This window comes from Ranitomeya imitator, chromosome 2 (assembly GCF_032444005.1).
Source record: "Ranitomeya imitator isolate aRanImi1 chromosome 2, aRanImi1.pri, whole genome shotgun sequence".
Lineage (NCBI taxonomy): Eukaryota > Metazoa > Chordata > Amphibia > Anura > Dendrobatidae > Ranitomeya > Ranitomeya imitator.
Genome location: NC_091283.1, coordinates 363,365,407 through 363,393,200, shown reverse-complemented (window position 1 = coordinate 363,393,200; position 27,794 = coordinate 363,365,407). Strand labels below are relative to the sequence as shown.

The 27,794-nt window shown below is 43.0% G+C and overlaps 1 protein-coding gene across 1 annotated transcript in view; it reads right to left on the bottom strand.

The window, feature by feature from the left end:
- Positions 1–27,794, bottom strand: part of LOC138666578 (zinc finger protein 208-like) — a 301,114-nt gene that overhangs the window by 243,079 nt on the left and 30,241 nt on the right. Inside the window, exons 2-3 of the mRNA XM_069754781.1 lie at positions 23,768–23,974; positions 23,229–23,698 (exon numbers count right to left, since the gene is read on the bottom strand). Coding sequence (XP_069610882.1) covers positions 23,229–23,698; positions 23,768–23,974 — 677 coding nt within the window. The remainder of the gene's footprint in view (positions 1–23,228; positions 23,699–23,767; positions 23,975–27,794) is intronic.

Sequence of the window (27,794 nt, the reverse complement as noted above, 5' to 3'; positions counted from 1 at the left end):
AGACCAGACACAGGAAGGAATCTACACTCATAACAATGTGAACAGGAACACATGGGCTACTTGCACAGTGAACAAGTCTGTATGATCATGTTCACACACCACCAAGAAACCTGAAGACACAAAAGAGAATAGTAAAACCAAAAACACTCAGTTTGAAAAAATGTTGCAGTAATCCGCAAGTGCTAGTAAAAGATGTAAAAAACAGGGTATTTGGTTGATACGTTTTTTGCAAAAAATGTATACTAAGCTGCTCTACCAATCTTCACGGTATACCCTTATCAGAGCAGTCCTAACTAATGTATGCAATCCCTATCTGATGTATTTAAAAACCTGATCATCTGTATATAACCTGTGTGAACAGGGTTCAGAGAGGAAAAATCCATGTGTGCATACAGGGTAGAACAGCTATTGTGCAGATAGCCCAAGAGGAGTGGTGGAACTCCCCAGTCTTGTAGACACAAGAGAACAATTATGGAAACAGGAACACATGGGCTACTTGCACAGTGAACAAGTCTGTATGATCATGTTCACACACCACCAAGAAACCTGAAGACACAAAAGAGAATAGTAAAACCAAAAACACTCAGTTTGAAAAAATGTTGCAGTAATCCGCAAGTGCTAGTAAAAGATGTAAAAAACAGGGTATTTGGTTGATACGTTTTTTGCAAAAAATGTATACTAAGCTGCTCTACCAATCTTCACGGTATACCCTTATCAGAGCAGTCCTAACTAATGTATGCAATCCCTATCTGATGTATTTAAAAACCTGATCATCTGTATATAACCTGTGTGAACAGGGTTCAGAGAGGAAAAATCCATGTGTGCATACAGGGTAGAACAGCTATTGTGCAGATAGCCCAAGAGGAGTGGTGGAACTCCCCAGTCTTGTAGACACAAGAGAACAATTATGGAAACAGGAACACATGGGCTACTTGCACAGTGAACAAGTCTGTATGATCATGTTCACACACCACCAAGAAACCTGAAGACACAAAAGAGAATAGTAAAACCAAAAACACTCAGTTTGAAAAAATGTTGCAGTAATCCGCAAGTGCTAGTAAAAGATGTAAAAAACAGGGTATTTGGTTGATACGTTTTTTGCAAAAAATGTATACTAAGCTGCTCTACCAATCTTCACGGTATACCCTTATCAGAGCAGTCCTAACTAATGTATGCAATCCCTATCTGATGTATTTAAAAACCTGATCATCTGTATATAACCTGTGTGAACAGGGTTCAGAGAGGAAAAATCCATGTGTGCATACAGGGTAGAACAGCTATTGTGCAGATAGCCCAAGAGGAGTGGTGGAACTCCCCAGTCTTGTAGACACAAGAGAACAATTATGGAAACAGGAACACATGGGCTACTTGCACAGTGAACAAGTCTGTATGATCATGTTCACACACCACCAAGAAACCTGAAGACACAAAAGAGAATAGTAAAACCAAAAACACTCAGTTTGAAAAAATGTTGCAGTAATCCGCAAGTGCTAGTAAAAGATGTAAAAAACAGGGTATTTGGTTGATACGTTTTTTGCAAAAAATGTATACTAAGCTGCTCTACCAATCTTCACGGTATACCCTTATCAGAGCAGTCCTAACTAATGTATGCAATCCCTATCTGATGTATTTAAAAACCTGATCATCTGTATATAACCTGTGTGAACAGGGTTCAGAGAGGAAAAATCCATGTGTGCATACAGGGTAGAACAGCTATTGTGCAGATAGCCCAAGAGGAGTGGTGGAACTCCCCAGTCTTGTAGACACAAGAGAACAATTATGGAAACAGGAACACATGGGCTACTTGCACAGTGAACAAGTCTGTATGATCATGTTCACACACCACCAAGAAACCTGAAGACACAAAAGAGAATAGTAAAACCAAAAACACTCAGTTTGAAAAAATGTTGCAGTAATCCGCAAGTGCTAGTAAAAGATGTAAAAAACAGGGTATTTGGTTGATACGTTTTTTGCAAAAAATGTATACTAAGCTGCTCTACCAATCTTCACGGTATACCCTTATCAGAGCAGTCCTAACTAATGTATGCAATCCCTATCTGATGTATTTAAAAACCTGATCATCTGTATATAACCTGTGTGAACAGGGTTCAGAGAGGAAAAATCCATGTGTGCATACAGGGTAGAACAGCTATTGTGCAGATAGCCCAAGAGGAGTGGTGGAACTCCCCAGTCTTGTAGACACAAGAGAACAATTATGGAAACAGGAACACATGGGCTACTTGCACAGTGAACAAGTCTGTATGATCATGTTCACACACCACCAAGAAACCTGAAGACACAAAAGAGAATAGTAAAACCAAAAACACTCAGTTTGAAAAAATGTTGCAGTAATCCGCAAGTGCTAGTAAAAGATGTAAAAAACAGGGTATTTGGTTGATACGTTTTTTGCAAAAAATGTATACTAAGCTGCTCTCTGAGTGTTTTTGGTTTTACTATTCTCTTTTGTGTCTTCAGGTTTCTTGGTGGTGTGTGAACATGATCATACAGACTTGTTCACTGTGCAAGTAGCCCATGTGTTCCTGTTTCCATAATTGTTCTCTTGTGTCTACAAGACTGGGGAGTTCCACCACTCCTCTTGGGCTATCTGCACAATAGCTGTTCTACCCTGTATGCACACATGGATTTTTCCTCTCTGAACCCTGTTCACACAGGTTATATACAGATGATCAGGTTTTTAAATACATCAGATAGGGATTGCATACATTAGTTAGGACTGCTCTGATAAGGGTATACCGTGAAGATTGGTAGAGCAGCTTAGTATACATTTTTTGCAAAAAACGTATCAACCAAATACCCTGTTTTTTACATCTTTTACTAGCACTTGCGGATTACTGCAACATTTTTTCAAACTGAGTGTTTTTGGTTTTACTATTCTCTTTTGTGTCTTCAGGTTTCTTGGTGGTGTGTGAACATGATCATACAGACTTGTTCACTGTGCAAGTAGCCCATGTGTTCCTGTTTCCATAATTGTTCTCTTGTGTCTACAAGACTGGGGAGTTCCACCACTCCTCTTGGGCTATCTGCACAATAGCTGTTCTACCCTGTATGCACACATGGATTTTTCCTCTCTGAACCCTGTTCACACAGGTTATATACAGATGATCAGGTTTTTAAATACATCAGATAGGGATTGCATACATTAGTTAGGACTGCTCTGATAAGGGTATACCGTGAAGATTGGTAGAGCAGCTTAGTATACATTTTTTGCAAAAAACGTATCAACCAAATACCCTGTTTTTTACATCTTTTACTAGCACTTGCGGATTACTGCAACATTTTTTCAAACTGAGTGTTTTTGGTTTTACTATTCTCTTTTGTGTCTTCAGGTTTCTTGGTGGTGTGTGAACATGATCATACAGACTTGTTCACTGTGCAAGTAGCCCATGTGTTCCTGTTTCCATAATTGTTCTCTTGTGTCTACAAGACTGGGGAGTTCCACCACTCCTCTTGGGCTATCTGCACAATAGCTGTTCTACCCTGTATGCACACATGGATTTTTCCTCTCTGAACCCTGTTCACACAGGTTATATACAGATGATCAGGTTTTTAAATACATCAGATAGGGATTGCATACATTAGTTAGGACTGCTCTGATAAGGGTATACCGTGAAGATTGGTAGAGCAGCTTAGTATACATTTTTTGCAAAAAACGTATCAACCAAATACCCTGTTTTTTACATCTTTTACTAGCACTTGCGGATTACTGCAACATTTTTTCAAACTGAGTGTTTTTGGTTTTACTATTCTCTTTTGTGTCTTCAGGTTTCTTGGTGGTGTGTGAACATGATCATACAGACTTGTTCACTGTGCAAGTAGCCCATGTGTTCCTGTTTCCATAATTGTTCTCTTGTGTCTACAAGACTGGGGAGTTCCACCACTCCTCTTGGGCTATCTGCACAATAGCTGTTCTACCCTGTATGCACACATGGATTTTTCCTCTCTGAACCCTGTTCACACAGGTTATATACAGATGATCAGGTTTTTAAATACATCAGATAGGGATTGCATACATTAGTTAGGACTGCTCTGATAAGGGTATACCGTGAAGATTGGTAGAGCAGCTTAGTATACATTTTTTGCAAAAAACGTATCAACCAAATACCCTGTTTTTTACATCTTTTACTAGCACTTGCGGATTACTGCAACATTTTTTCAAACTGAGTGTTTTTGGTTTTACTATTCTCTTTTGTGTCTTCAGGTTTCTTGGTGGTGTGTGAACATGATCATACAGACTTGTTCACTGTGCAAGTAGCCCATGTGTTCCTGTTTCCATAATTGTTCTCTTGTGTCTACAAGACTGGGGAGTTCCACCACTCCTCTTGGGCTATCTGCACAATAGCTGTTCTACCCTGTATGCACACATGGATTTTTCCTCTCTGAACCCTGTTCACACAGGTTATATACAGATGATCAGGTTTTTAAATACATCAGATAGGGATTGCATACATTAGTTAGGACTGCTCTGATAAGGGTATACCGTGAAGATTGGTAGAGCAGCTTAGTATACATTTTTTGCAAAAAACGTATCAACCAAATACCCTGTTTTTTACATCTTTTACTAGCACTTGCGGATTACTGCAACATTTTTTCAAACTGAGTGTTTTTGGTTTTACTATTCTCTTTTGTGGACTCATAACAATGTGAGTATATCCTAGCCAATGCCTTTATATTTTCTATTTTCTGTCTCTACATGTCCTAATTTCTTCCATTTCTTTCTTTCTGCATGCATCAGAATGTCTTCTTCTTCTGATGAGGAGCAACGTCCTGGGCCTTCTGAAGCCGAACATGTCAGTGAAGTGAGTACTCCCCTCCTCAGATTGGTAAGTATTCACTGTCACATCTACATATATGATAATTTTTTTTTTTATCATTTTTTTAGAGCACTTCTTCTACTGCGACAGAGGCTGGGCAGGAGCAGCGGAGTCACGGTCGGGTGGCAAAGCAGCAGCGTGTACGTATACAAGGCTGACTGTTTACTGTATCCTCACTTTAGTATTCTTTAATCTTCCTTTCTTTACCTTCCTCTTTCTTTACATTTTTCTTCTGGACTCCTTTTGTATCTTGACTTCCCTTAATCATGCCATTTCTCAGCCTCTGTTTTCTTTCTTTTCCTTATGTTAATGTATCCAACATTAATGTCTGTATTTAATTTTTAGGTTCCAGAACGGGATGAAGACCTCATAGAAAATGACCTCCTCATCTCCCTGGTCCAGGAGCGAGTCCCGTTGTGGGACACCCGGGTTCCACAGCACTCGGACAACGTGACGATCCAGCGCCTATGGAATGAGGTGGCCAAAGCGATGTGGGATTGCTGGGACAATGCCCCTACTCGGGTCCGAACTGCATTTTGTAAGTATTAGAATGCAGTGTGAAGCAGCAGAGACCTTGGCCGTGCTCACACAACTGTGTGTGATGAGAGAAAGGATCCGAAAGTACAAATACCATTGCGTTCTGGCATTTTTAAGACCAGTCCTTGCCAAGATAACGTAAGTATTTCTTCCGTGCATTAGGTTATGTTGTATTGCCATAATCTGTATGTTTCTATTCCATAGGAGTTGGCATCTGGTTAATTTTTCTCATTAATTTTCTTTTCCTTTTTTCACAGCACATGGAGCAGTACTGTTGGCCCAGGTTCAGGAGCAGTCCTTCATCAGACAGCCACGGACCCATCCCAGCCATCCAGCAGCGCTGCAGCAAGTGGGCCTGCCACACAAACTGGAGATCAGGAAGCTGGTCCATCAGGTCTTCCCCTTTCCCAGTCCTCTGCCTCTGCCCCTTTTTTTTGGGCTCCTCCCGGCAGCGGCAGAGGGCATCGGACAGGTCCCTCATGCCCGAGCTTTTGCACTTGAGCTCGGTTTTTCATGAAGGACTCAAGGCTTTGGGTGACCGAATGGATATTTCCCTTAGCCACATGAAGACACGTATCCAGGAGGTCACCAAAAGCCTTGACCAAGTAAAAGCTGACCTCCAGAGGCCAGCACATAATTTTTTAACCAAATTGAGCAGGGCATGTCGGAACACCTTACTCCTGATCTCCAGCTTAGTGTCATGCAGGCCTGCTGCGTACGTTCAGGCTATGCAGCAGAGTCGGTATTTTCAGCAGACAGTGGCGGCATATCCACCTGTGCCTTCACTGTCACGATTAACATCAATGCCGACCTCTGCTGCATACCACTGCACGGCCACCTCTATTCCTAGCACTGCCAGACACCAGTACAGCACCACTACCATGCCGAGTGCTGTTGGACAGCCCACCGCCACCACCATGACAACCGCTGCTCCTGCTTGGACCTCCTCCACTGACACCACAATGCAGCAGGACCCTGGCATGGCCTTCCGTACCGCCACCACCACGATGCAGCAGGACACTGGCATGGCCTTCCGTACCGCCACCACCACGATGCAGCAGGACCCTGGCATGGCCTTCCGTACCGCCACCACCACCATGCAGCAGGACCCAGGCATGGCCTTCCGCTCTACAAGCGCTATGGACTCTGGCATGGCCTTCTGCTCTATGAGCACTATGGACTCTGGCATGGCTGCACGCTCTACGAGCACTATGGACTCTGGCATGGCTGCACGCTCTATGAGCACTATGGACTCTGGCATGGCTGCACGCTCTACGAGCACTATGGACTCTGGCATGGCTGCACGCTCTACGAGCACTATGGACTCTGGCATGGCTGCACGCTCTACGAGCACTATGGACTCTGGCATGGCTGCACGCTCTACGAGCACTATGGACTCTGGCATGGCTGCACGCTCTACGAGCACTATGGACTCTGGCATGGCTGCACGCTCTACGAGCACTATGGACTCTGGCATGGCTGCACGCTCTACGAGCACTATGGACTCTAGCATGGCTGCACGCTCTATGAGCACTATAGACTTTGGCATGGCTGCATGCTCTACTAGCACTATGGACTCTGGCATGGCTGCACGCTCTACGAGCATTATGGACTCTGGCACAGTGCAGCCGGACCCTGACAGGTCATCATCCACGACCATGCCACGACATATGAGCCCACCGAGGTTTACCAGAACCTGGCGATCCCAGAAAGGGAGAAAAAATAAAAAACAGCGTACTCTTAGTATTCCTCTCCCCTCACCTCCCAGTGTGTCTGTAATGTCAGGTTTGTCTCACCCTTCCAGTGCGTCTCAGGCCTCTTATATGTCAAGCCCTATCCCCGAACTACCAGACCCCACAAGTTTCATTGCCCCTTCTCCTGCCACCCCTGCGTTATCCACTGTTAGCCAGGCCTCACAGCTTCACACCCCCCGTTTCCATCACTCTACCCCAAGCGCAGTTAAATACATATTTTTGTTGTTCTAAAATAAAAACAAGTTTTTGCCCCCAATTATGTTAGGCTAATTGTGTCTTTCGCCGCCGGCAACACACACCATGCGCCAAATAAAACACTGCACCGCACACTTTATATTTTGGCCACATCATAGCTCCAATAGTTAGCAAGTACAACACTTTAATAAATAACATATTCCGTCGTGTAATGCCACAACAGAAACAGAAGTGAAAAAAGAGGGAATAATGTATAAAAGTTATAATTTTATTGAAACACAAGTTGAACAATAGTAAAACATTAGACATGGGGAGGGAGAAAGAGGGGAAGGAGGGGGTTAAACCACCAAGATAGAGAAAGCGAGACTGCACTGAACCAGAAAGTGTTCAAACAAGTGTTTAAACCACTAACGATAATATATGATGGTAATAAAATACCAAAGTTGGGCAGACTAGATAACCACATGCAACAAATATATCTGAATGTAAAGCAAGGTATGGTCACCTAAGGCATAAAAATATATCCCATGGATAGGTAAAGTAACCAGGCACCAGGTAAACAAGTACAACACTTTGTGTGTCTTTAGTATAGAGCTATGAGGTGGACCAAAAAATGTATACTTGTATTTTCTCCATAATCTCTTCATTCTGCTTAGTCTGTGACTAGTGTTGCAGACTGAAGAGAAAATGGTGGGAATATAATGCAAAACTATACTCAATAGGTCAGGTGTCCAAAAACTCATTAGTTAGGACGCCTGACCTGGTGAGTAGAGAAGTGCATTGTATAACCTCCTGTTTCTCTTCTGTGTACATAATCTATTTCACACAACGTGAAGTGACGATGGCGGTCATACACGGCATATCTATGGTCACCCGGACATGTGTCAGAAATAGTGAATTCATGAGGCTGTTATATGTGCATCATGAATTCATTATTTCTGACACCTGACTTGATGAGTATAGATCTGTTTTGTATGACAGCCATTGTCTCTTCAGTCTGTGTCCAATGGATACTGCATAGCAGAACAGAATCAGGACGCAATGACTTCAACAACCTTACCACTAAAACAACATGGCTGCCGTCACACTAGCAGTATGTGGTAAGTATTTTATATCAGTATTTGTAAGACAAAACAAGGAGTGGAACAATTAGAGGAAAATTATAATATTAACATATCTAGCACCTCAGCCTTTATCACTCACTCCTAGATTTGGATTACAAATACTGATAATAAATACAGACCAAATACTGCTAGTGTGAGGACAACCTCGGTTTGTAGAGGAAATACATATGAGACACGATCAAGACACCAAAAAATGAAGTTGATTAACGAGAAACATTAGTAACATGTAAGAAAATAACTGGTACAGATAAAATAACAACAGGACATTTGCACAACATTGTCCTGCCATGACACACGTCCAATATCCAAATAAAAAAAGGCAGCAAATTGGTCCCGCATGTGGCCAACTTCAGCTATTGACCGCAGCGGGTGATGCTGGTAATTGGGCAGTTGGTGTGCAACTGGTTCATCCAGTTCAATGTTGGGCCGCTCCTTAGCCATTATGTAATTGTGCATAACCACACAGGCTTTGACCACCTCGTCGACTGTTTCCATTTTTAGATTAATGGCTGATGCAAGAATGCGCCATTTTGATACTAGAATCCCAAAGGTACACTCTACTGTTCTTCGGGCCCTGGTCAGTCTGTAGTTAAAAATCCTTTTAGTGTTGTTCAAGTCTCGAGTGGAATATGGCTTCAGTAGGTTTTCACACATCTGAAAGGCCTCATCACCAACCATAACAAATTGAGTGTTGGGGAGCGGTCGTGGCCGTGGAAAATTAAAATTTTTGCCATACACACGGCGGCCCATATCAGAGTTCTTAAAAGTCTGGGAATCGTTGCCACTGCCAAAGCTCCAATGTCCACGGCGATGAAGCAACAGTCCGCATCGGCTATTGTCATGAGCACAACAGAAAAATATTTTTTATAATTGAAGTACTCTGATCCTGTTCTGGCTGGTTTGATAACGCGGATGTGCTTTCCATCATCCGCTCGCAAACAGTTGGGGAAATCACACACACTCCAGAATTTTTCTGCAATTCCAATCCACATGTCCGCGGTGGGTAGGGGTATAAACTCATCCCGGAGTACATTCCACAAAGCCCGTCAGGTGTCCGCAACTATTCTGGACAGGGTGGATATTCCAAGCCGGTATTGGAAGTGGAGGGATGATAAACTCTCTCCGGTTGCCAGAAATCTGGAAGAAGAAAAAAAATAGAAATTACAATCAATTCTATTTATGGTGTTGTTATGCTAAAGACGTAAAGGAAAATACCAAAAAGTACATGTCAGAACACCCAAAATTTGCACTGCCATTGGTTTAGATTTGTTACGTGTCCGGTCTCCGTATGGTTCCTTGGACACGAGCAAGCAAATCCCGGAACGAGTCTTGCGACATCCTTGTATATTCAGGGAATTTGTCCGGGTTGGCATTAAGCTCGCCATACAACGTGTGATATGCTCCACGGCTCTCACGTAGTTCAATAATTGGGTGTCTCCAAAAACGCCTATGACGTCTCCTTCTCCGTCTTTCTCGATTTCTGTATTGCTCCCAAGCAAACGCATAGGCAAGAAACAGCTTGATGCTTAAATCCAGGTTGAAATAAAAGCTCTCCATGCGAAGATCCATTATTACACAGGATACAGGAGCAAAATCTGAAGATTTCAGCTGTTCAAGGGTCTATATACAGATATCCCATAATACACGCCCTCTGTAGTCACATTGACACATTGACGGTGACTGGTTATCTAGATTTTTCTCCTGTAAAATTTGTCACTATGTGCATCAAAAATGCAAACGCAGAAAAAACGCATCGAGAAGCATGCAAACGCGGCATTTTTTTAACTGCATGCATTTCCGCATGCGTCTAAAAAACGCCGCGTTTGTACGTGTTTATATGCATTTTTTCCTGTACTTGCGGATGCAGATTAAACGCTGTGGATTCTAATGCAAATGTGAAACTAGCCTTATATACTATGTGGGCTGTGTTATATGCTACGTGGGCTGTGCAATATACTATGTGGCTGTGTTATATACTACGTGGCTGTGTTATATGCTACGTGGCTGTGCTATATACTACGTGACTGTGTTACATACTACGTGGCTGTGCTATATACTACATGGGCTGTGTTATATGCTACGTGGGCTGTGTTATATACTACGTGGCTGTGTTATATGCTACGTGGGCTGTGCTATACACTACATGGGCTTTGTTACTGTGTTATATACTAAGTGGGCTGTGTTATATGCTACATGGCTGTGCTATATACTACGTGGGCTGTGCTATACGCTACGTGGCTGTGCTATATGCTACGTGGGCTGTGTAATATATTACATGGGCTGTGTTATATACTAAGTGGGCTTTGTTATATACTACGTGGCTGTGCTATATTTCTCTGCTGTATCTGTGCATCATGAATCATGGTGTGTGTTAAAGGGGGGGCCCACTGAGACTCTTTTGCCTGGGGCCCTCAAAACCTGGAGCCGGCCCTGGTGATGTGGATGGAGCGGAGCCATGTGTGGACAGGGTGGAGCATTGTTAGAAAGACATGGATAAGGCAGAGTCATGTGTGTATGAGGTGATAAGATGGAACCATGTATTACATAGTTACATAGTTAGCAAGTGTTAAAAAAGACATTTTTCCATCCAGTTCAGCCTATATTCCGTCAGAATAAATCCCCAGATCTATGTCCTTCTTAAGAACCTAATAACTGTAAGATACAATATTTGTATGCTCCAGGAAGATATCCATGCCTCTCTCGAACCCGTCGATTGAGTTCACCATCACCACCTCCTCAGGCAAGAAATTCCAGATTCTCACTGCCCTAACAGTAAAGAATCCTCTTCTATGTTGGTGGAAAAACCTTCTTTCCACACAGAGAATGCCCCCTTATGACCGTCACTTTCCTTGGTATAAACAGATCCTCGGAGAGATATTTGTATTGTCCCCTTATATACTTATACATGGTTATTAGATCGCCCCTCAGTCATTTTTTTTCTAGACTGAATAATCCTAATTTTGCTAATCTTTCTGGGTACTGTATTTCCCCATCCCCTTTATTAATTTTGTTGCCCTCCTTTGTACTTGCCCTAGTTCCATTATATCCTTCCTGAGCACCGGTGCCCAAAACTGGACACAGTACTCCATGTGCGGTCTAACTAGGGATTTGTACAGAGGCAGTATATTGCTGTCATCATGTGTATCCAGACCTCTTTTAATGCACCCCATGATCCTGTTTGTCTTGGCAGCCGCTGCCTGGCACTGGCTGCTCCAGGTAAGTTTATCATTAACTAGGATCCCCAAGTCCTTCTCCCTGTCAGATTTACCCAGTGGTTTCCCGTTCAGTGTGTAATGGTGATATTGATTCCTTCTTCCCATGTGTATAACCTTACATTTATCATTGTTAAACCGCATCTGCCACCTTTCCGCCCAAGTTTGCAACTTATCTAGATCCATCTGTAGCAGAATACTATCTTCTCTTGTATTAACTGCTTTACATAGTTTTGTATCATCTGCAAATATCGATATTTTTGTGTAAACCTTCTACCAGATCTTTAATAAATATGTTGAAGAGCATAGGTCCCAACATCGACCCCTGCGGTACCCCACTGGTCACAGCGACCCAGTTAGAGACTATACCATTTATAACCACCCTCTGCTTTCTATCACTAAGCCAGTTACTTACCCATTTACCCATTTATTATGATTGATTTGGATGGGCTAAAGCCAATTGTGTATGAGCTTGAGGGGCAGAGTGTACGGGGTGGCACCATGTGAATACCGGGCAAGGTTTTTATGCTTTTTCTGTGATGTTTTTTTCTGACAAGAGACTTTTTTTGATTTGAGTAAGTATAACCTGGAAAGGGGGGAGGGGAAGAAGAAGCATTATCTATGCATAGTAAATGTGGTAAAAATTTATAGAGGTGAATAAATGTTTTTCTCACCTGGTGGAGCTGTGAAGGGCATATGGCGCCAGCATAGCGCGTGCAGTTCTCAGCGTAGCGGTTTTACACTTACAGGATCACATCCTGCAAGATTTGTATTGGAGAAACTGCTGCTCTTAGTTGGATATTTAATTTTTCTAGATAAATAGTGGCAGCAATGGCACACCCTGGCCCTCCACTTTATTAACACATGATAGTTCACTCACTTGCAAGTCAGGGTCCATTTCAACTTGCTGAGAGTCCTTTTCCTTTAATACCACACAATGACAGAGTCCAGATTCATCTTCAACAAAACCATTTTACTCAGCTCGTCCAGTTTAGTCACAGAAACAGCACAAGGTTCTTCACAGAATGTCACCATTCTGTTCCCTGTACTGTCCCTCACTCCTCCAAGAATATCCGCCGGTCCCACAGCTTCCTAATGCAGCGCCCCAGGGTCCTGGTCGTTGCAGTAATATCATTTTCCTCTAGGGGGGAGTGATGTTACGTTTGAAGGCAATAAAGGAGATCTCTTTACCAGGTATCACAAACATGCAACACATTCTCCAGTCCACCAGGGGGAGCTATGCTCCTATTTATTAGGACACTTCTCACACTTAGGTAAAACTGGTGGCCTGGAGAGGAATTTAGGCAGTTGCTGGCTGAGCTTTGCTCAGGCAGTTGGTCCCTGACAGGGGTGGGAGCCTGTCAGAGGCCTAGACAGAAGGTCACGGAGCTGCGCCTGCCCCACGTGCGGCAGTTCCTAAGAAAGGACACGACAAGAGAACTGTATTGTAGAGAGGGTGAAGAAGTCATAGCTAGGGAGTGGATACCAGGAGGAGTTCTGCCCTACACAGGCTGCCTCCTTCTGAGGTGCAGGATCCCGGTAGCCTGAACACCAAAGGAGCAAATTACTGATCCGCCTTACACCCAGGAGGCAAGGTGGCACCCACGAGAGGCCGGGGCATGATAGAGTCCCTGTAAAAAGCCTCAAGCCACCAGTCATACAGGTTTGTCCTATCCATCTGGGGGACAGAGAGAGAGACATAACATCTACGACATCTGTGAGGACCTTGAGAGGCTTAGCAGTAAGGTACTACAGCAACAAGGCGCTAGAGAAAGGCTATTGATTTCCACCTGGATAAGGGGACTCTGGATTTGCCTCCAACCGGCCGGACTCTGCCTGCTTTGTGATCTGTGCTCTGGACTGTGGACGCTGAAGCCTTCAGTAAAAGGTAAAGAGACTGTAACCTTGTGTCCTCGTTCTTCACTGCGCCTCACACCATCCACCATCTACACACTGGGAAGCCCTGGGGACATACTTCACCTGTGGGAAGGTATATCATCTAGCTGCCATAACATCACCCCAGCGGACCCCTTAAAGCAGCGTCGGTCACCCTGACCGAATACCACAGGTGGCGTCACGAACATATCCCTTTAAAAGCCTTTCCCCTTTTATTAATGGACATCCCACGGGCCAAGGACTGGGTCAGCCACCGTGACATCCCCCTGAGAACCGAAGGACCCGGTACCGAGTACCCCACTGCCTGTGGGGGCGCTCCACTTACAGGTCAGACCTACCAGCTTCAGCAGTTCCCTGCACGCTTCCCTTTCCGAAGGTGAAGTTGAGAAATGTCTCTTCCATTCCTTGTCAGACCCCAGGCCTCGGACATTCTGGAATTGCACTAACCAGGGTGCAGCGGACCCAAGTTAAGATAGCAAATACACAGGTGCAATAATACCGATAATTCAGTCACCCTACAATCAGGAATTGGCCGCTTGGTGCACCTGTGCAAAGAAATAGTCTGTATGTGGCGTGTTCACACAGGAATGCAAAGTATATGGCTCAAAGCCTATTAATGATGCCATATAGCAGGCTTACCATAATGCATCCTGTGTGAACAGAGGCCACAGTGTACAGAGCCATCTAGGGTCCAGCCGCACCCTGGAAAAAATATACAGTGCACCAAAAACATAACAATGTATGCAAGGTATTGGTCGATATTATGGCCACAATATTTAAGCTGCCAACCCACGTCAAGGGTCCTTACACATTGGCAGTCCTAATCTAAAAAACACCATAAGAGGAAAAACCTCCACTAGTCTAAACAAAAAAACACCAGTATACAGGCAAAGATGCTTACCTGTTCAAGGCCTCCAACAATTGCACTAACCAGGGTGCAGCGGACCCAAGTTAAGATAGCAAATACACAGGTGCAATAATACCGATAATACAGTCACCCTACAATCAGGAATTGGCCGCTTGGTGCACCTGTGCACCTGTGTATTTGCTATCTTAACTTGGGTCCGCTGCACCCTGGTTAGTGCAATTGTTGGAGGCCTTGAACAGGTAAGCATCTTTGCCTGTATACTGGTGTTTTTTTGTTTAGAATAGTGGAGGTCTTTCCTCTTATGGTGTTTTTCTCGGACATTCTGGGTTGTTCCCACGAAGTTAGGCTACGTTCACATTAGCGTTGCGCGCCGGTGCGTCGGCGACGCAACGGCGACGCAACGCGCGACGCACCAAAAACGCGCGCAAAAACGCTGCGTTTTGCGACGCGTGTGTCGTTTTTTCACGAAAATCGGACGCACGAAAAATGCAACTTGTTGCATTTTCGTGCGTCCGACGCTAGCGTCGAAAACGACGCACATGTCGAAAAACGCTAACAAAAAAACGCACGCGTCCCCTATGTTAAACATAGGGGCGCGTTGCCGCTGCGTCGCCGACGCAACAGCGACGCACATTAGCGTAACGCTAATGTGAACGTAGCCTTAGCTGCTACCATTCTGATGTTACCAAGATATTCCTCCACTACATGTGACTGTCAGCTTTAGGCCCTGGACTGCTGGGCTCCTCAGCTTAAACGTTGACCCCCTGGACATAACTGTAATGGCCTTGCTCCCGGCTCACACTCACTCCCTCTGACTCCAGGAAGCTCCCCAAACTAACCCTCTCTTAGCCCCTCCTAACTAGCCTAATCCTATTAGTCTAACTTAACTCTTATCCTATTCTTTTTTATTGTGCTCCCCCTACTGGGCTAAATCCTACACTATCCCTATATCTCTCAATACATATGTACATTGCATGACACAGTATAACAGAATTATAAAACATATCAGTTATACCAGCTTTGCAGGGACATAGGAACATGAGCAAGTAATGGCGATAATGTGTCTGACTGTAGGGACAGCAAGAGTTAATGATTGGTATTAGCCAACAGTGGTGGTGGGGGTACTAAGCTGAAAGGAAAAGAGATAGATCTTTTAGTCTTCCTGACAGAAACCAAGGTCTTATGTGAGCTGTGCTGCATGATGTGGGTGTCCATAATGAGAGAAGCAAAACAGAGTGATCAATCAGACACTGATCCTAGGTCAGGTCACCTATCAGTGCAGTCTAGGGTTTATAAGCCTAAATGGGATACACTAGGTAAGATGAGGAGAGTACCCTGGGCGGGAGTTTTAAAGCATCAGAGACAGAAGAGAAAAGTACAGGCCATATTGGCAAAGTAGCTTTCCTAATGGGAACCGTGGGTTGAGCATAGAACTTTTACAATCTGGACTGTAATACTGAGCTGGGTTGTGGTGGAGTGAAGGAGCGATAAAAATAGAGAATAAACGAGTGAAGAGTAAGCAATTAAAACTGTGTGGAAAATGCTCCGTATTGTGAAGAAAACGTTAACAAGTTGTGTCCCGCTGTCTACGGTATATATTGCCTACTAAGTTCCTGGTCAGAAAAATGTTTTATTTTTGAATTATGGTCTCCTTCATTAAACTGTCAACATGTGGTCCTGGCAAATCATCATTGGTTACATGTGGCCTGAACGGTCATAGCGCCCTCACAGAACAAGTCCACACACCGAGCCAGTACTCCCACCTTCATCTAATAAACCGGGGCGCAAGTGATTAATAACTCGCCTACAAATATAGCCCTGCGCCACATGTAAGGTGGAAGAAGCTCCTTGATGGGATAGAAAACCTATACAAAGAGCAAAAAACGTATATGCTCCGCCATATTAAACTACTAGACAACCAAGAAAATAATGGACACCAGAGCTACGAAAATATAATATAACAACTTTTATTGAAAACCAAGTTTCTAAAATGTAACACATAAGTATAAAAATACAAGTAAAAGATGCAATAATGAAGAGAAGGGTGAACCTAGTACCACACGCGGTTAACAGCTAATGAAAAATGGAGCAGATCAATAATATCAAATCAGCAAACCATGCATACATATATATACATGAGTGATCCTCCGGGTATAGAGACTTCAAGTTAAAGGCCTGAAAAGAACCTAACACAGACTATTACACAAAGTTGTGATAGTAGAGTATGGGCCACTATACCGAGGGGAGGGAGGAGAAGGCTCCAAATCAAATAAATATATAGAAGAGTGTATAAGCAGGCAGCAAGGTGGTACAAGAGAGAAATAAAGCGAGTGAATCAAATGCTCAGATCCGGATGGTATAGAGTGCAATCTCACCCTATCCTGGCATACTCACAGATATACTGAAGAAATAATGCTAAAGGATCCCCTGTATATACAGCAAAGAGGGACAGTGCCACAGCCTATGCCTACCAAATAGCTAAAGGGGAAAGAAGGTTGTACAAAAATCCGGTGCGATGTAAAACATGCACCAACCTGCTGCTGCTGCTGCCGTATGTGGACAAGAGGCCCCGACGCGCGTTTCGCAATGTGGATTCTTCGGGGGGCGCGTACAACCTTCTTTCCCCTTTAGCTATTTGGTAGGCATAGGCTGTGGCACTGTCCCTCTTTGCTGTATATACAGGGGATCCTTTAGCATTATTTCTTCAGTATATCTGTGAGGATGCCAGGATAGGGTGAGATTGCACTCTATACCATCCGGATCTGAGCATTTGATTCACTCGCTTTAATTCTCTCTTGTACCACCTTGCTGCCTGCTTATACGCTCTTCTATATATTTATTTGATTTGGAGCCTTCTCCTCCCTCCCCTCGGTATAGTGGCCCATACTCTACTATCACAACTTTGTGTAATAGTCTGTGTTAGGTTCTTTTCAGGCCTTTAACTTGAAGTCTCTATACCCGGAGGATCACTCATGTATATATATGTATGCATGGTTTGCTGATTTGATATTATTGATCTGCTCCATTTTTCATTAGCTGTTAACCGTGTGTGGTACCAGGTTTACCCTTCTCTTCATTATTGCATCTTTTACTTGTATTTTTATACTTATGTGTTACATTTTAGAAACTTGGTTTTCAATAAAAGTTGTTATATTTTCGTAGCTCTGGTGTCCATTATTTTCTTGGTTGTCTCCTTGATGGGATAGGAAGCAATTGATTGCAGTTATTTATACCAAAGAGCATGCAACCAAATTTTAAGTTGAGGGTGCCAACAATTTTGTCCAGCCCATTTTTGGGGTTTTGTGTGAAATTATGTCCAATTTGCCTATTTTGCTCAGATTTATGTTTGTTGTTCCAATATACACAAAGGAAATAAACACGTGTATAACAAAACATATTGTACTTGCCATATTTTTCTGGGAGAAACACTTCATTTTCTGGAATAATTTCAAGGGTGCCAAGACTTTCAACCATGGCTTTATGTTGAAATGTCTGATTTTCTGTGTACTGAATCTTTTTTAGCAGAATTGTTACTAGGTCCAAGACACTAGATTAAAGTTACGTGATTTATTACATGCAGGTGATTTTGCCTTTGAGTTGTGTTCTAACAGCAGGTGTCAAAGTAATCGTGGGATTACAGATTAATGTCCTGATATGTGTTGTAAAATAATAATGCAGCGCCCCAGGGTCCTGGTCGTTGCAGTAATATCATTCTCCTCTAGGGGAAGTGATGTTGCATTTGAAGGCAATAAAGGCGATCTCTTTACCAGGTATCACAAACATGCAACACATTTCACACTCCAGTCCACCAGGGGGAGTTATGCTCCTATTTATTAGGGCACTCTTCACAGTTAGGTAAAACTGGTGGTCTGGATAGGAAGTTGCTGACAGAGATGGTCCCTGACAGGGATGGGAGCCTATCAGAGGCCTAGGCAGAAGGCCACGGAGCTGCGCCTGCCCCACGTGCGACAGCATCCTAAGAAAGAGACACGAACAGAGAACTGTATTGTAGAGAGGGTGAAGAAGTCATAGCAAAAGGAGAGGAAACCAGAAGGAGTTCTGCCTTGATACCGGCTGCCTCCTTCTGAGGTGGAGGATCCGGTAGCCGGAACACCGAGGGAGCAACAGTCCTTTGTGCCTTGCTCCAGAGACCGGCATGACAGCTAATTCCAAGTTACTGATCCACCCTAAACCCAGAAAGCAGAGTGGCAACTTGTGGGGGCCGGGATGTGCCAGAGTCCCTGTAAAAAGCCTCAGGCCATCAGTTGTACGAGTTTGTTCCTATCCATCTGGGGGACCGAGAGAGACAAAACATCTAGAACATCTACAACAGTTGTGAGGACCTTACGAGAAGCTCAGCAGGAAGATACTACAACACCCAGGCGCTAGAGGAAGGCTACTGATTTCGACCTGGATAAGGGGACTCTGGATTTGCCTCCAAACCGTCCGGACTCTGCCTGCCCTGTGATCCGGTGCTCTGGACTGTGGATGCTGAAGTCTTCAGTAAAAAGGTAAAGAGACTGCACCCTTGTGTCTTCGTTCTTCACTGCGCCTTACACCATTTACCATCCACCATCTACACTCTGGGAAGCCCTGGGGACATACTTCACCTGTGGAAAGGTATACCATCTAGCTGCCATAACATCACCCCAGTGAACCCCTAAGCAGCGTCAGTCACCCTGACCAAATACCACAGGTGGCGTCACGAACATTACCCCTTTAAAAACCTTATCCTTTCATTAACGAACCTCCCGAGGGCCACGGACCGGGTCAGCCACTGTGACATCCCCCTTGAGAACCGAAGGACCCGGTACCGAGTACCCCACTGCCCTACGGGGGGGCGATCCAATAACTTACTAGAATTCTGGATATTTGCAAATTTCCATATTCATACATTGTTTTGGCTTATTTTCTCGAACATTGTCAGACCACTCTTCTTATTGTGGTCCTAAGTTTCCCAGTTATAAGGGTTATGATACCTAAACTATGGAAACTGAACCTTTTTTTGGTTACCAGTGATTGATAGTGGGGAAGTAATAGAAAATCAAACAACTGAAGGCTTTCGGATGCATGAGGGGATGTCCTCGATGCATGGAGCATGTGAAACAATGAAAGATTTTAGGGAATCCTTTAAAGTATATAAATAAGTCAAATCTGAGCCCTTAGATAATGGATTACACCAGACACTGAGGGAGGCTTAAGGCTATGTGCACACGTTGCAGAATTGCAGCGGAAATTTCCGCAGCAATTCTGCAATTCCTGCCGCGGGTATATCGCATGTGGAATTGGCATGCATATTTCCGCTAAACACTAGCGTTTTGCAAGCGTAATTAGCTTGCAGAATGCTAGTGTTTTCCAAGCATCGCTTGGAAAACTGATTGACAGGTTGGTCACACTTGTCAAACATAGTGCTTGACAAGTGTGACCAACTTTTTACTATTGATAATGCCTATGCAGCATTAATAGTAAAAAGATATAATGTTAAAAATAAAAAATCATGATATTCTCACCTTCCGGCGTCCCCCGCAGCGTTCCCAATGCTCGCGAGACCGCTTTGTCATCACATATCTTTGCCGCAAGGCATTATTGGGAATGGGTCCATCGCAAGGAAAGGGAAGACTGCCGGGGACGCCGCAAGGTGAGAAAATCACAAATTTTTATTTTAATTTTTTTTTTTTTTAACAATTCTACTGTATGGTTCCCAGGGCCTGGAGGAGAGTCTCCTCTCCTCCACCCTGGGTACCAACCGCACATGATCCGCTTACTTCCGCAATGTGGGCATAGCCCCATGTGGAAAGTAAGTGGATCAGTGCATTCCTATGTGTGCGGAATCCCCGCGATTCCGCACAAAGAATGAACATGCTGCGTTTTTTCCGGAATGTGATTTCGCCGCAGAAAAAAACATGTGCACAAAAATTGGAGATTGCATTCTAATAATAGGATGCTTAATGTATGTGGTTTTTTTTTTACACGGTTTTATCGCATTTTTATAGTAAAAAAAACACGGAAAAAACGTGAAAAATTCTGAACATGTGCACACAGCCTTAGACAGATTTGTATAAGACCCTTTAGAGCAGAGGTGTCAAATTGCATTCCTCGAGGGCGGCAAACAGGTCATGTTTTCAGGATTTCCTTGTATTGCACAAGGTGCTGAAATCATTCTGTGCAGGTGATTAAATTATCACCTGTGCAATACAAGGAAATCCTGAAAACATGACCTGTTTGCGGCCCTCGAGGAATGCAGTTTGACACCTCTGCTTACCTAGGACCTAGGACAGCTTAAACAGAGCACAAACTAAACGAACACTGGATGGTCATGGCCGATAGGAAGTAATTCTTCTTTATTTACATTTCCCCATCTTCAAAATGTTTAATCTCCAACAAGGAGCTGCACACATTAGGTCAACTAATTCATGACTCGTCTTCCATACTGAAAATATACTTCTATAGCATTGCAAACCGTGAATGAGATCATGTCATTTCTCCATCAGGCCAATCTGGCAACACCATCTACGGAATCAAGAGACTTTCCTAATGCGGCTCTAAGCTTGGAAACATTTTAACTATAGGATCTATGGTCACTGAAAGGCCTTCTAGGGCGGATGGCCTTCCAAGGAAAAGATGTCAAAGAATTAAAAGATATTTTGTCACCCAAGCTAATGGAAGTAATAAATCTCTGGTTAAGGGATGTTTGCTACCATCAATGCAGTACGCCATTGTTGTCTTGCCAAAGTCTGGGAAAGATGCCTTCTTTGCAGGTTCATACTGGCTTGTCTCTCTTTAGACAGCTTATGTCTAGATATTAGTATTATCCACTATCTATTGGCCAGTACGTTTTCTATGTTCAATCATACATTAGTAGAAAACCATATTTATGCCTGAGAATTCCACCTCCATAAATATTAGGCATCTCTTAAGCCTTCATATTCCATCAGATAATTACAGAGGAGGGACAATATTCTCATTGGATGCCGCTCAAAGCAGTTGACAGTTATGAGTGGCTCAACCTACAATTGTAAATAAACCATGATCAGAAGGTTTGGTTGGAGACACCAAGCTTTGTTTGTTAGGGTATATAAAAGAACTGACACTACACACATCGTAAAACTGCGGTAGGATGTTTATTGTTTCACGCACATAAATTGATAATTTAGTTGGATTCAGATGAACCCTCATACAAAATGTGATTAACAATGTCATTACTGTTACAGGACTGTATGAGAGAGTGATGTATTCTACAAGAAATGCTAGAGCCAAAAATGAGAGAATCTGTGCCCCATGGCTGGATACTGCGGGCCTCCAGTGTGTAAGAACGAGACGGGGTCTTTGACTCTGGAGCTTCTCTACGCGGTATAATGAGACTCACTGATCTTGTTCATATAAAGAACGATTCAGAATAATATAAACTGCCTAAATATTAGGACATTGTCTGATCTATATGTTCTTGTATAAAGAACTATGGAGATAGCACTATACCTCTGTATAAAATATGCAATGTTGCTGTAGCCCTAAAACTTCTGTACAGGCGGTCTCTTTCTAGATCATTGTATCCTAGGATTCCAGGTAGGGACAAAGGAAAGGTATGGAAGGTATTTTATTGTAATTTCTCATTAAATTTCTAATAAAAATTCCCAGTTTAAAAAAATAAATAAATAAATAAATCTTCCCACCTTTTTGTTTGTGCTTTCAAATAGCCCAATGTGGATACCAAATAAGTATTTTAAAAAAAAACATGAAAATTACAAAATTTATTCCAAAACCATATTTGGAGTAGCATACAGCTTACACTGGGGCTACATTATCTCCCAAAGAGGGGGGATTACCAATTCCAAATTCCTTTGTGTTTTTCATAGCTATAATTGCTGTTGCAGGCTTTTCAGTTGCTTTCCCCTGTACAAAGTATATTTTAATCAAGAGAACTTTATTTTTACTCAAAGTTCCACAATTGGATATTTTAAAAATATTCCTGTGCTGAGCTAATCGTATAAATGTGACCTTGCTGTGTACTGTGTAATGGCTGTTTTTGACCATGCAGAAAAATCTCAACAGATCACAGCTCCTGGGCAAGGCAAGCAAAAGAAAATATACAGACTGGACAGCATGGGATTAACGCTGATTTTGTTAGGTCAAACATTTCTGTTAAAAGCATATTTTACCTCACAGGAAGAATCAGCTGTGATCCCACCCTGTTCTATCTGTATCCTCTCTCACTTCCTCCCCTGCCCAGAAGATGTGGTATGATCAGACCATGTTCCTGTATGGGCAGACACAGCCATTACACAGTACACAGCAGGGGCACATTTATACGATTATCTCAGCAGGGGAATATTTTTTAACACATGCAATTGTGGAACTTATGTTTATTCCAAGATCTATTGATTCAAATGCACTTTGTTCATGGGAAAACCACTTTATGGAAAAAGGGATATATTTAAAAAAAAAAAACAACAACTGAGTAATTGTAGTAGAAAGATAATATTATCCTGGCTATTTAACGTCATAATGAGGGAACAGGAAAAGGTAACTGGGAGAAAGTAGTTGGATCAATGAATTAATCACAATCATCTAGTATAATTTGTCAAATGCAAATATTCGTTACGCATAGGATTTGACACCAAAAATAATTGTCAAATTTGGCCAACAAAAGGGACCCTAGGTGTAGTATTAAGTTAGCAACACCTATCAAATGATATGAATATGCTGTATTGTGGTACAGTCATCATGGAACATTCTCAACTATGTGAATTTTCTCATGTCTTACGAGACTTAATTTTGAGCCAAAATAATTCCCACATTCTGAGCATGAGTATGGCTTCTTTCCTGTGTGAATTCTCTGGTGTACAACAAGATGTGTTTTCTGCTTAAAATGTTTCCCACATGCTGTGCATGAATATGGCACCTCCCCTGTGTGAATTCTCTTGTGTGTAACAAGATGTGATTTAAGCTTAAAATATTTCACACAGTCTGAACAGGAATATGGCTTTTCCCCTGTGTGAATTCTCTGGTGTATAACAAGATTTGATTTCTGGTTAAAATATTTCCCACATTCTGAGCAAGAATATGGCTTCTCCCCTGTGTGAATTCTCTGGTGTATAACAAGATTTGATTTCTTCTTAAAAAGTTTCCCACATTCTGAGCACAAATATGGCTTCTCTCCTGTGTGAATCCTCTGGTGTATAATAAGATTGGATTTTTGGTTAAAATATGTCCCACATTGTAAGCAGGAATACAGCTTCTCTCCTGTATGAATTCTTTCGTGTGCAACAAGATGTGATTTATACTTAAAATCTTTCCCACATTATGAGCATGAATATAGCTTCTTTTTTGTGTGAGTGCTGTCATGTCTAGCAAGAGTTGATTTCTGGTTAAAATATTTCCCATGTTCCGAGCAGGAATATGGCTTTTCCCCTGTGCAAATTTTCTGGTGTACAGTAAGATGTGATTCAGATGCAAAATGTTTCTGATATTCTAAACATGAATATGGCTTTTCCAGTGTGTGAATTCTCATCTGTTTATCAAGATTTGCTTTGTAGTTAAAATATTTCTGTGATGAATCCTGCTTAAAAGGAACAGATGATAGATACTCATTGTGAAAAGATGAAGGTCTATCTGGAAAATTTTCGCTCTCTTGGATTTCATCTTGTGTGCTATAAAAGTCATCCAATATAAAAAATGAAGATGTCAGATGTCCCTCTGATCTCCTTCTATAGTCCTCTGTCAAGAATGAAAGAAAAACATTTTTGAATAAAATATTGTTAATTATAATTTTATAACATTTGTACATGAAATGTTGATAGCAAATCTCAATTCAAATTATTCAGAAAGACAATACGTTCACAAACAGTATACCTTAATCCATTAGCCAGTAGACCATGATGTTCCACTGTCTTTGTTCATTCTGCCTCATAAATATTGGAATTAGAAGCCATAAAACAAACATGATGTAGCCAAAAATACTAATACTAATTAAAATTTATACTCATCCAGCAAAAAGCAAGCATCCCACTTAGGGCCATTATGGAAAAATAGGTTTCCACATTACTACCATAGTGACTTTTGAAAAGCAATATGGCTTCCATAAACCAATACAGCAATTCCCCCTTTTGATCCTCGCAGTGTCCACACTTAGCATCCACATGTTTAGCATTGCTGTAGCAGGATGAATTTACTCTGCAACATCCACTGTATAGACACAAAAATTGAGCTTCACTTGAGTTGGTACACATGCAGCTTATAAGCACACACTGAGGTCAACATTGACACAGGGTAAGGTTTTAATATTAGACAGTGTAGGACCGTCCCGATCAGAGTTACCTTGTCGTGGTGGGATGGCCTTTATGCTATTTTTGATCATAAACAGTATTACTAAAAACTCTGTTATTTAAATGCACTTTTTGCTTTTTATTTACTTAGATACAGCAGGGTTTTTGCTAATTTTTTCTCTTGTAGGTTGCAGGAGTTCACCAGGTAGCTTTCCATGTAAATACAACTGTCAAAAATTGACAGCAGCATCAAAATGGTTAACAGAACTGATTGAAGGTCATCTCTATTGTTATAAGGAATGGAATAAAAAATTAGTTTCTTGAAAACATATTGCACATTTAAAGACAACTTATTAACATGGTCCATTCCTAACGTCTCTTTAATAAAAGACACCATTGCCTCTGCCTTATGTCTAATATCTAAATTTAAGACCACCAGGGAATTGTAGACTCCTAGAGAAGGCAGTGAAACATCTCACAATCAAATATATTAAGCATAGGAAATCTGTAGAAATAGTAGACGTGGTAAAAGAAACAAATGGTCATAAAGTGAAGTTTGGTCAGAAAGACTGGACTTGTTCTTGTAGAGACCCTATGAGCAGATTCAGAAGCAAAGAAGAGGAGAAGGTAGATTTATTCAGTAAGATGCCAGGATTCTAGTAATGCAAGAGCGTCATTACCCTCTGATTTCTCTTAGGGGTTCACCATGTGGAATATACTTTCTTAACAAGATTTTCTAAATGGTCAGCACTAGGGTGGAGCGATTTTTACTTTTTTAGGGTCGAGTCGGGTTTTACGAAACCCGACTATCTCAAAAGTCGAGTCGAGTGAAATCGGCCGATTATCACGAAAAGTCGGGGATCGACCGAAACACGAAACCCAATGCAAGTCAATGGGGAAGCATAGTCAGCAGTGAGTGGAGGCAAGGAAAACACCTACAGTGCCTATTTTAATGGCAATAACATCCATTCTTGTTACTGAAGCTTGTCAATCTTAAATTTACCTTATAATAATAGTTAGGCATTGGAAATTGGGGGTCATTTGGCTAAAGTTGTGGGGGGTAGGGCTGGTTCAAGTATTTAGTGGGCCCAGGAAACGTGGACCACGTCACGGCAGTGGAGCAGGGAGAGGTAAGTATTTCAACTTTGCAAGTGCTGTGATCCTGAGCAAGCAGGGGGGGCCCACTCATTCGCAATGGCACTGGCACAGGGCCCCTCAAAGTACGGCGGTGTGTTTGCACGGCGGGGGCGCCTCCCACCAGCAGCGACACTTTTGCGTACTATGATGGGCCCTGTGCCAGTGACGTCGCCAATGAGTATTCCCCCCCCACCTGATGAAGGAACCTGCACTTTCATCTGCACCTTCCTCTTTGTCCCCATGTAATGTGGTATAGTATGCGGGAAGGGGAACCTGACTATCAGCAGGGTCACATTCTGGCTGTGTAGCATGCAAGGGGAATGTAGCAGTCTGGGTCAAAGTACCAGCAGACTCATCTAGCACTGGCTGTGCAATTTGCAGGATGAGTAGGAAACACTGATATAGGCCCAAATAATAAAGTGGGCTAAATGCATTTCAAAATTGGTAACAGGACTAGCCAGGCGGCATTGCTTTGTTCAGTGGAGGACAACTGTAATGAGGCTGACACAGTGAGTAGGCCCAAATCAGTAAGTCGGCGAAATGCAGTTCAAAATTGGTAACAGTAGTAAACAGGCGGCACTGCTTTGTTCAGTGGAGAACAGCAAGGAGCGGCAGACACCGTTAGTAGGGCCAACCAAACTAGTAGCCCCAATGCAGTTGTTAGATTAAAAACTATTTAACGAGAGCCTGAAGATAGAAGCTCAGGAAAGACAACCTGGAGAACACCTTGGAGCGGCAGACACTGTTAGTAGGCCCCTACCAAACTAGTAGCCCCAATGCACAGGGCCGGCGTCAGCACCTGGCATACCCGGGCAAGTGCCGGGGCCCTGGCGAGACAGGGGGGCCCATTCAGGGCTGACGTTAGGGGCAGGCAGCTGCCTAGGGCCATTGCTCCCCAGGGGCCCTCAGCTAGCGGCACATCACGCAGCCGCTATGGGGCCTCTGTGAGGCAGGGGGGTCCGCCTGTCGCCAGTGCCAACTCCCCCACCGCTGCTTTGAACTATACTGGCGTCTTCCGGTAAAGTTCAAAGCAAATGATGGAGGAGAGAGCGTCACCTGATGCTCCCTCTCCCATCATTCCCCACTCTGCCTCTGACACTGCTGCGAGTGCGCGATGACATCATCACACACTCGCTTTGTGTCAGGCAGTGCAGCGGCAGCCGCCGAGACCGGAGCAGGGAGCAGCGCGGACACGTTGAGAGGTGAGGAGTGGTTTGTTTGTTTTTTGTAACTATAAGAGTGAGTACTGGACTATGGGGCCATTCTTGGGGGAGGGGGGCTGTGCTGTATACTACTGTGCTGTATACTACATGTCTGTGCTATATACTACGTGGGCCGTGTTATATACTACATGGGCTGTGCTATATACTATATGGGCTGCTATATGCTATGTGGGCTGTGCTATATACTACAAGGCTGTTCTATTTACTACGTGGGCCGTGTTATATACTACGTGGGCTGGGTTATATATGGCTGTGCTATATACTATATGGGCTGTTATATGCTACGTGGGCTGTGCTATATACTATGTGGCTCTGTTATATGCTACGTGGCTGTTATATACTACATGGCTGTGTTATATACTACATGGCTCTGTTATATGTGATCATGAATCATGGTATGTGTTAAAGGGGGGGCCCACTGAGACTCTTTTGCCTGGGGCCCTCAGAAACCTGGAGCCGACCCTGCCAATGCAGTTGTTAGATTAAAAACTATTTAACGAGAGCCTGAAGATAGAAGCTCAGGAAAGGCAACCTGGAGAACACCTTGGAGCGGCAGACACTGTTAGTAGGCCCCAACCAAACCAGTAGACCCAATGCATTTGTTAGATTAAAAACTATTTAACGAGAGCCTGAAGATAGAAGCTCAGGAAAGGCAACCTGGAGAACACCTTGGAGCGGCAGTCACCATTTGTAGAACCCAACGAAACTTGTAGCCCCAATGCATTTGTTAGATTAAAAACTATTTAACGAGAGC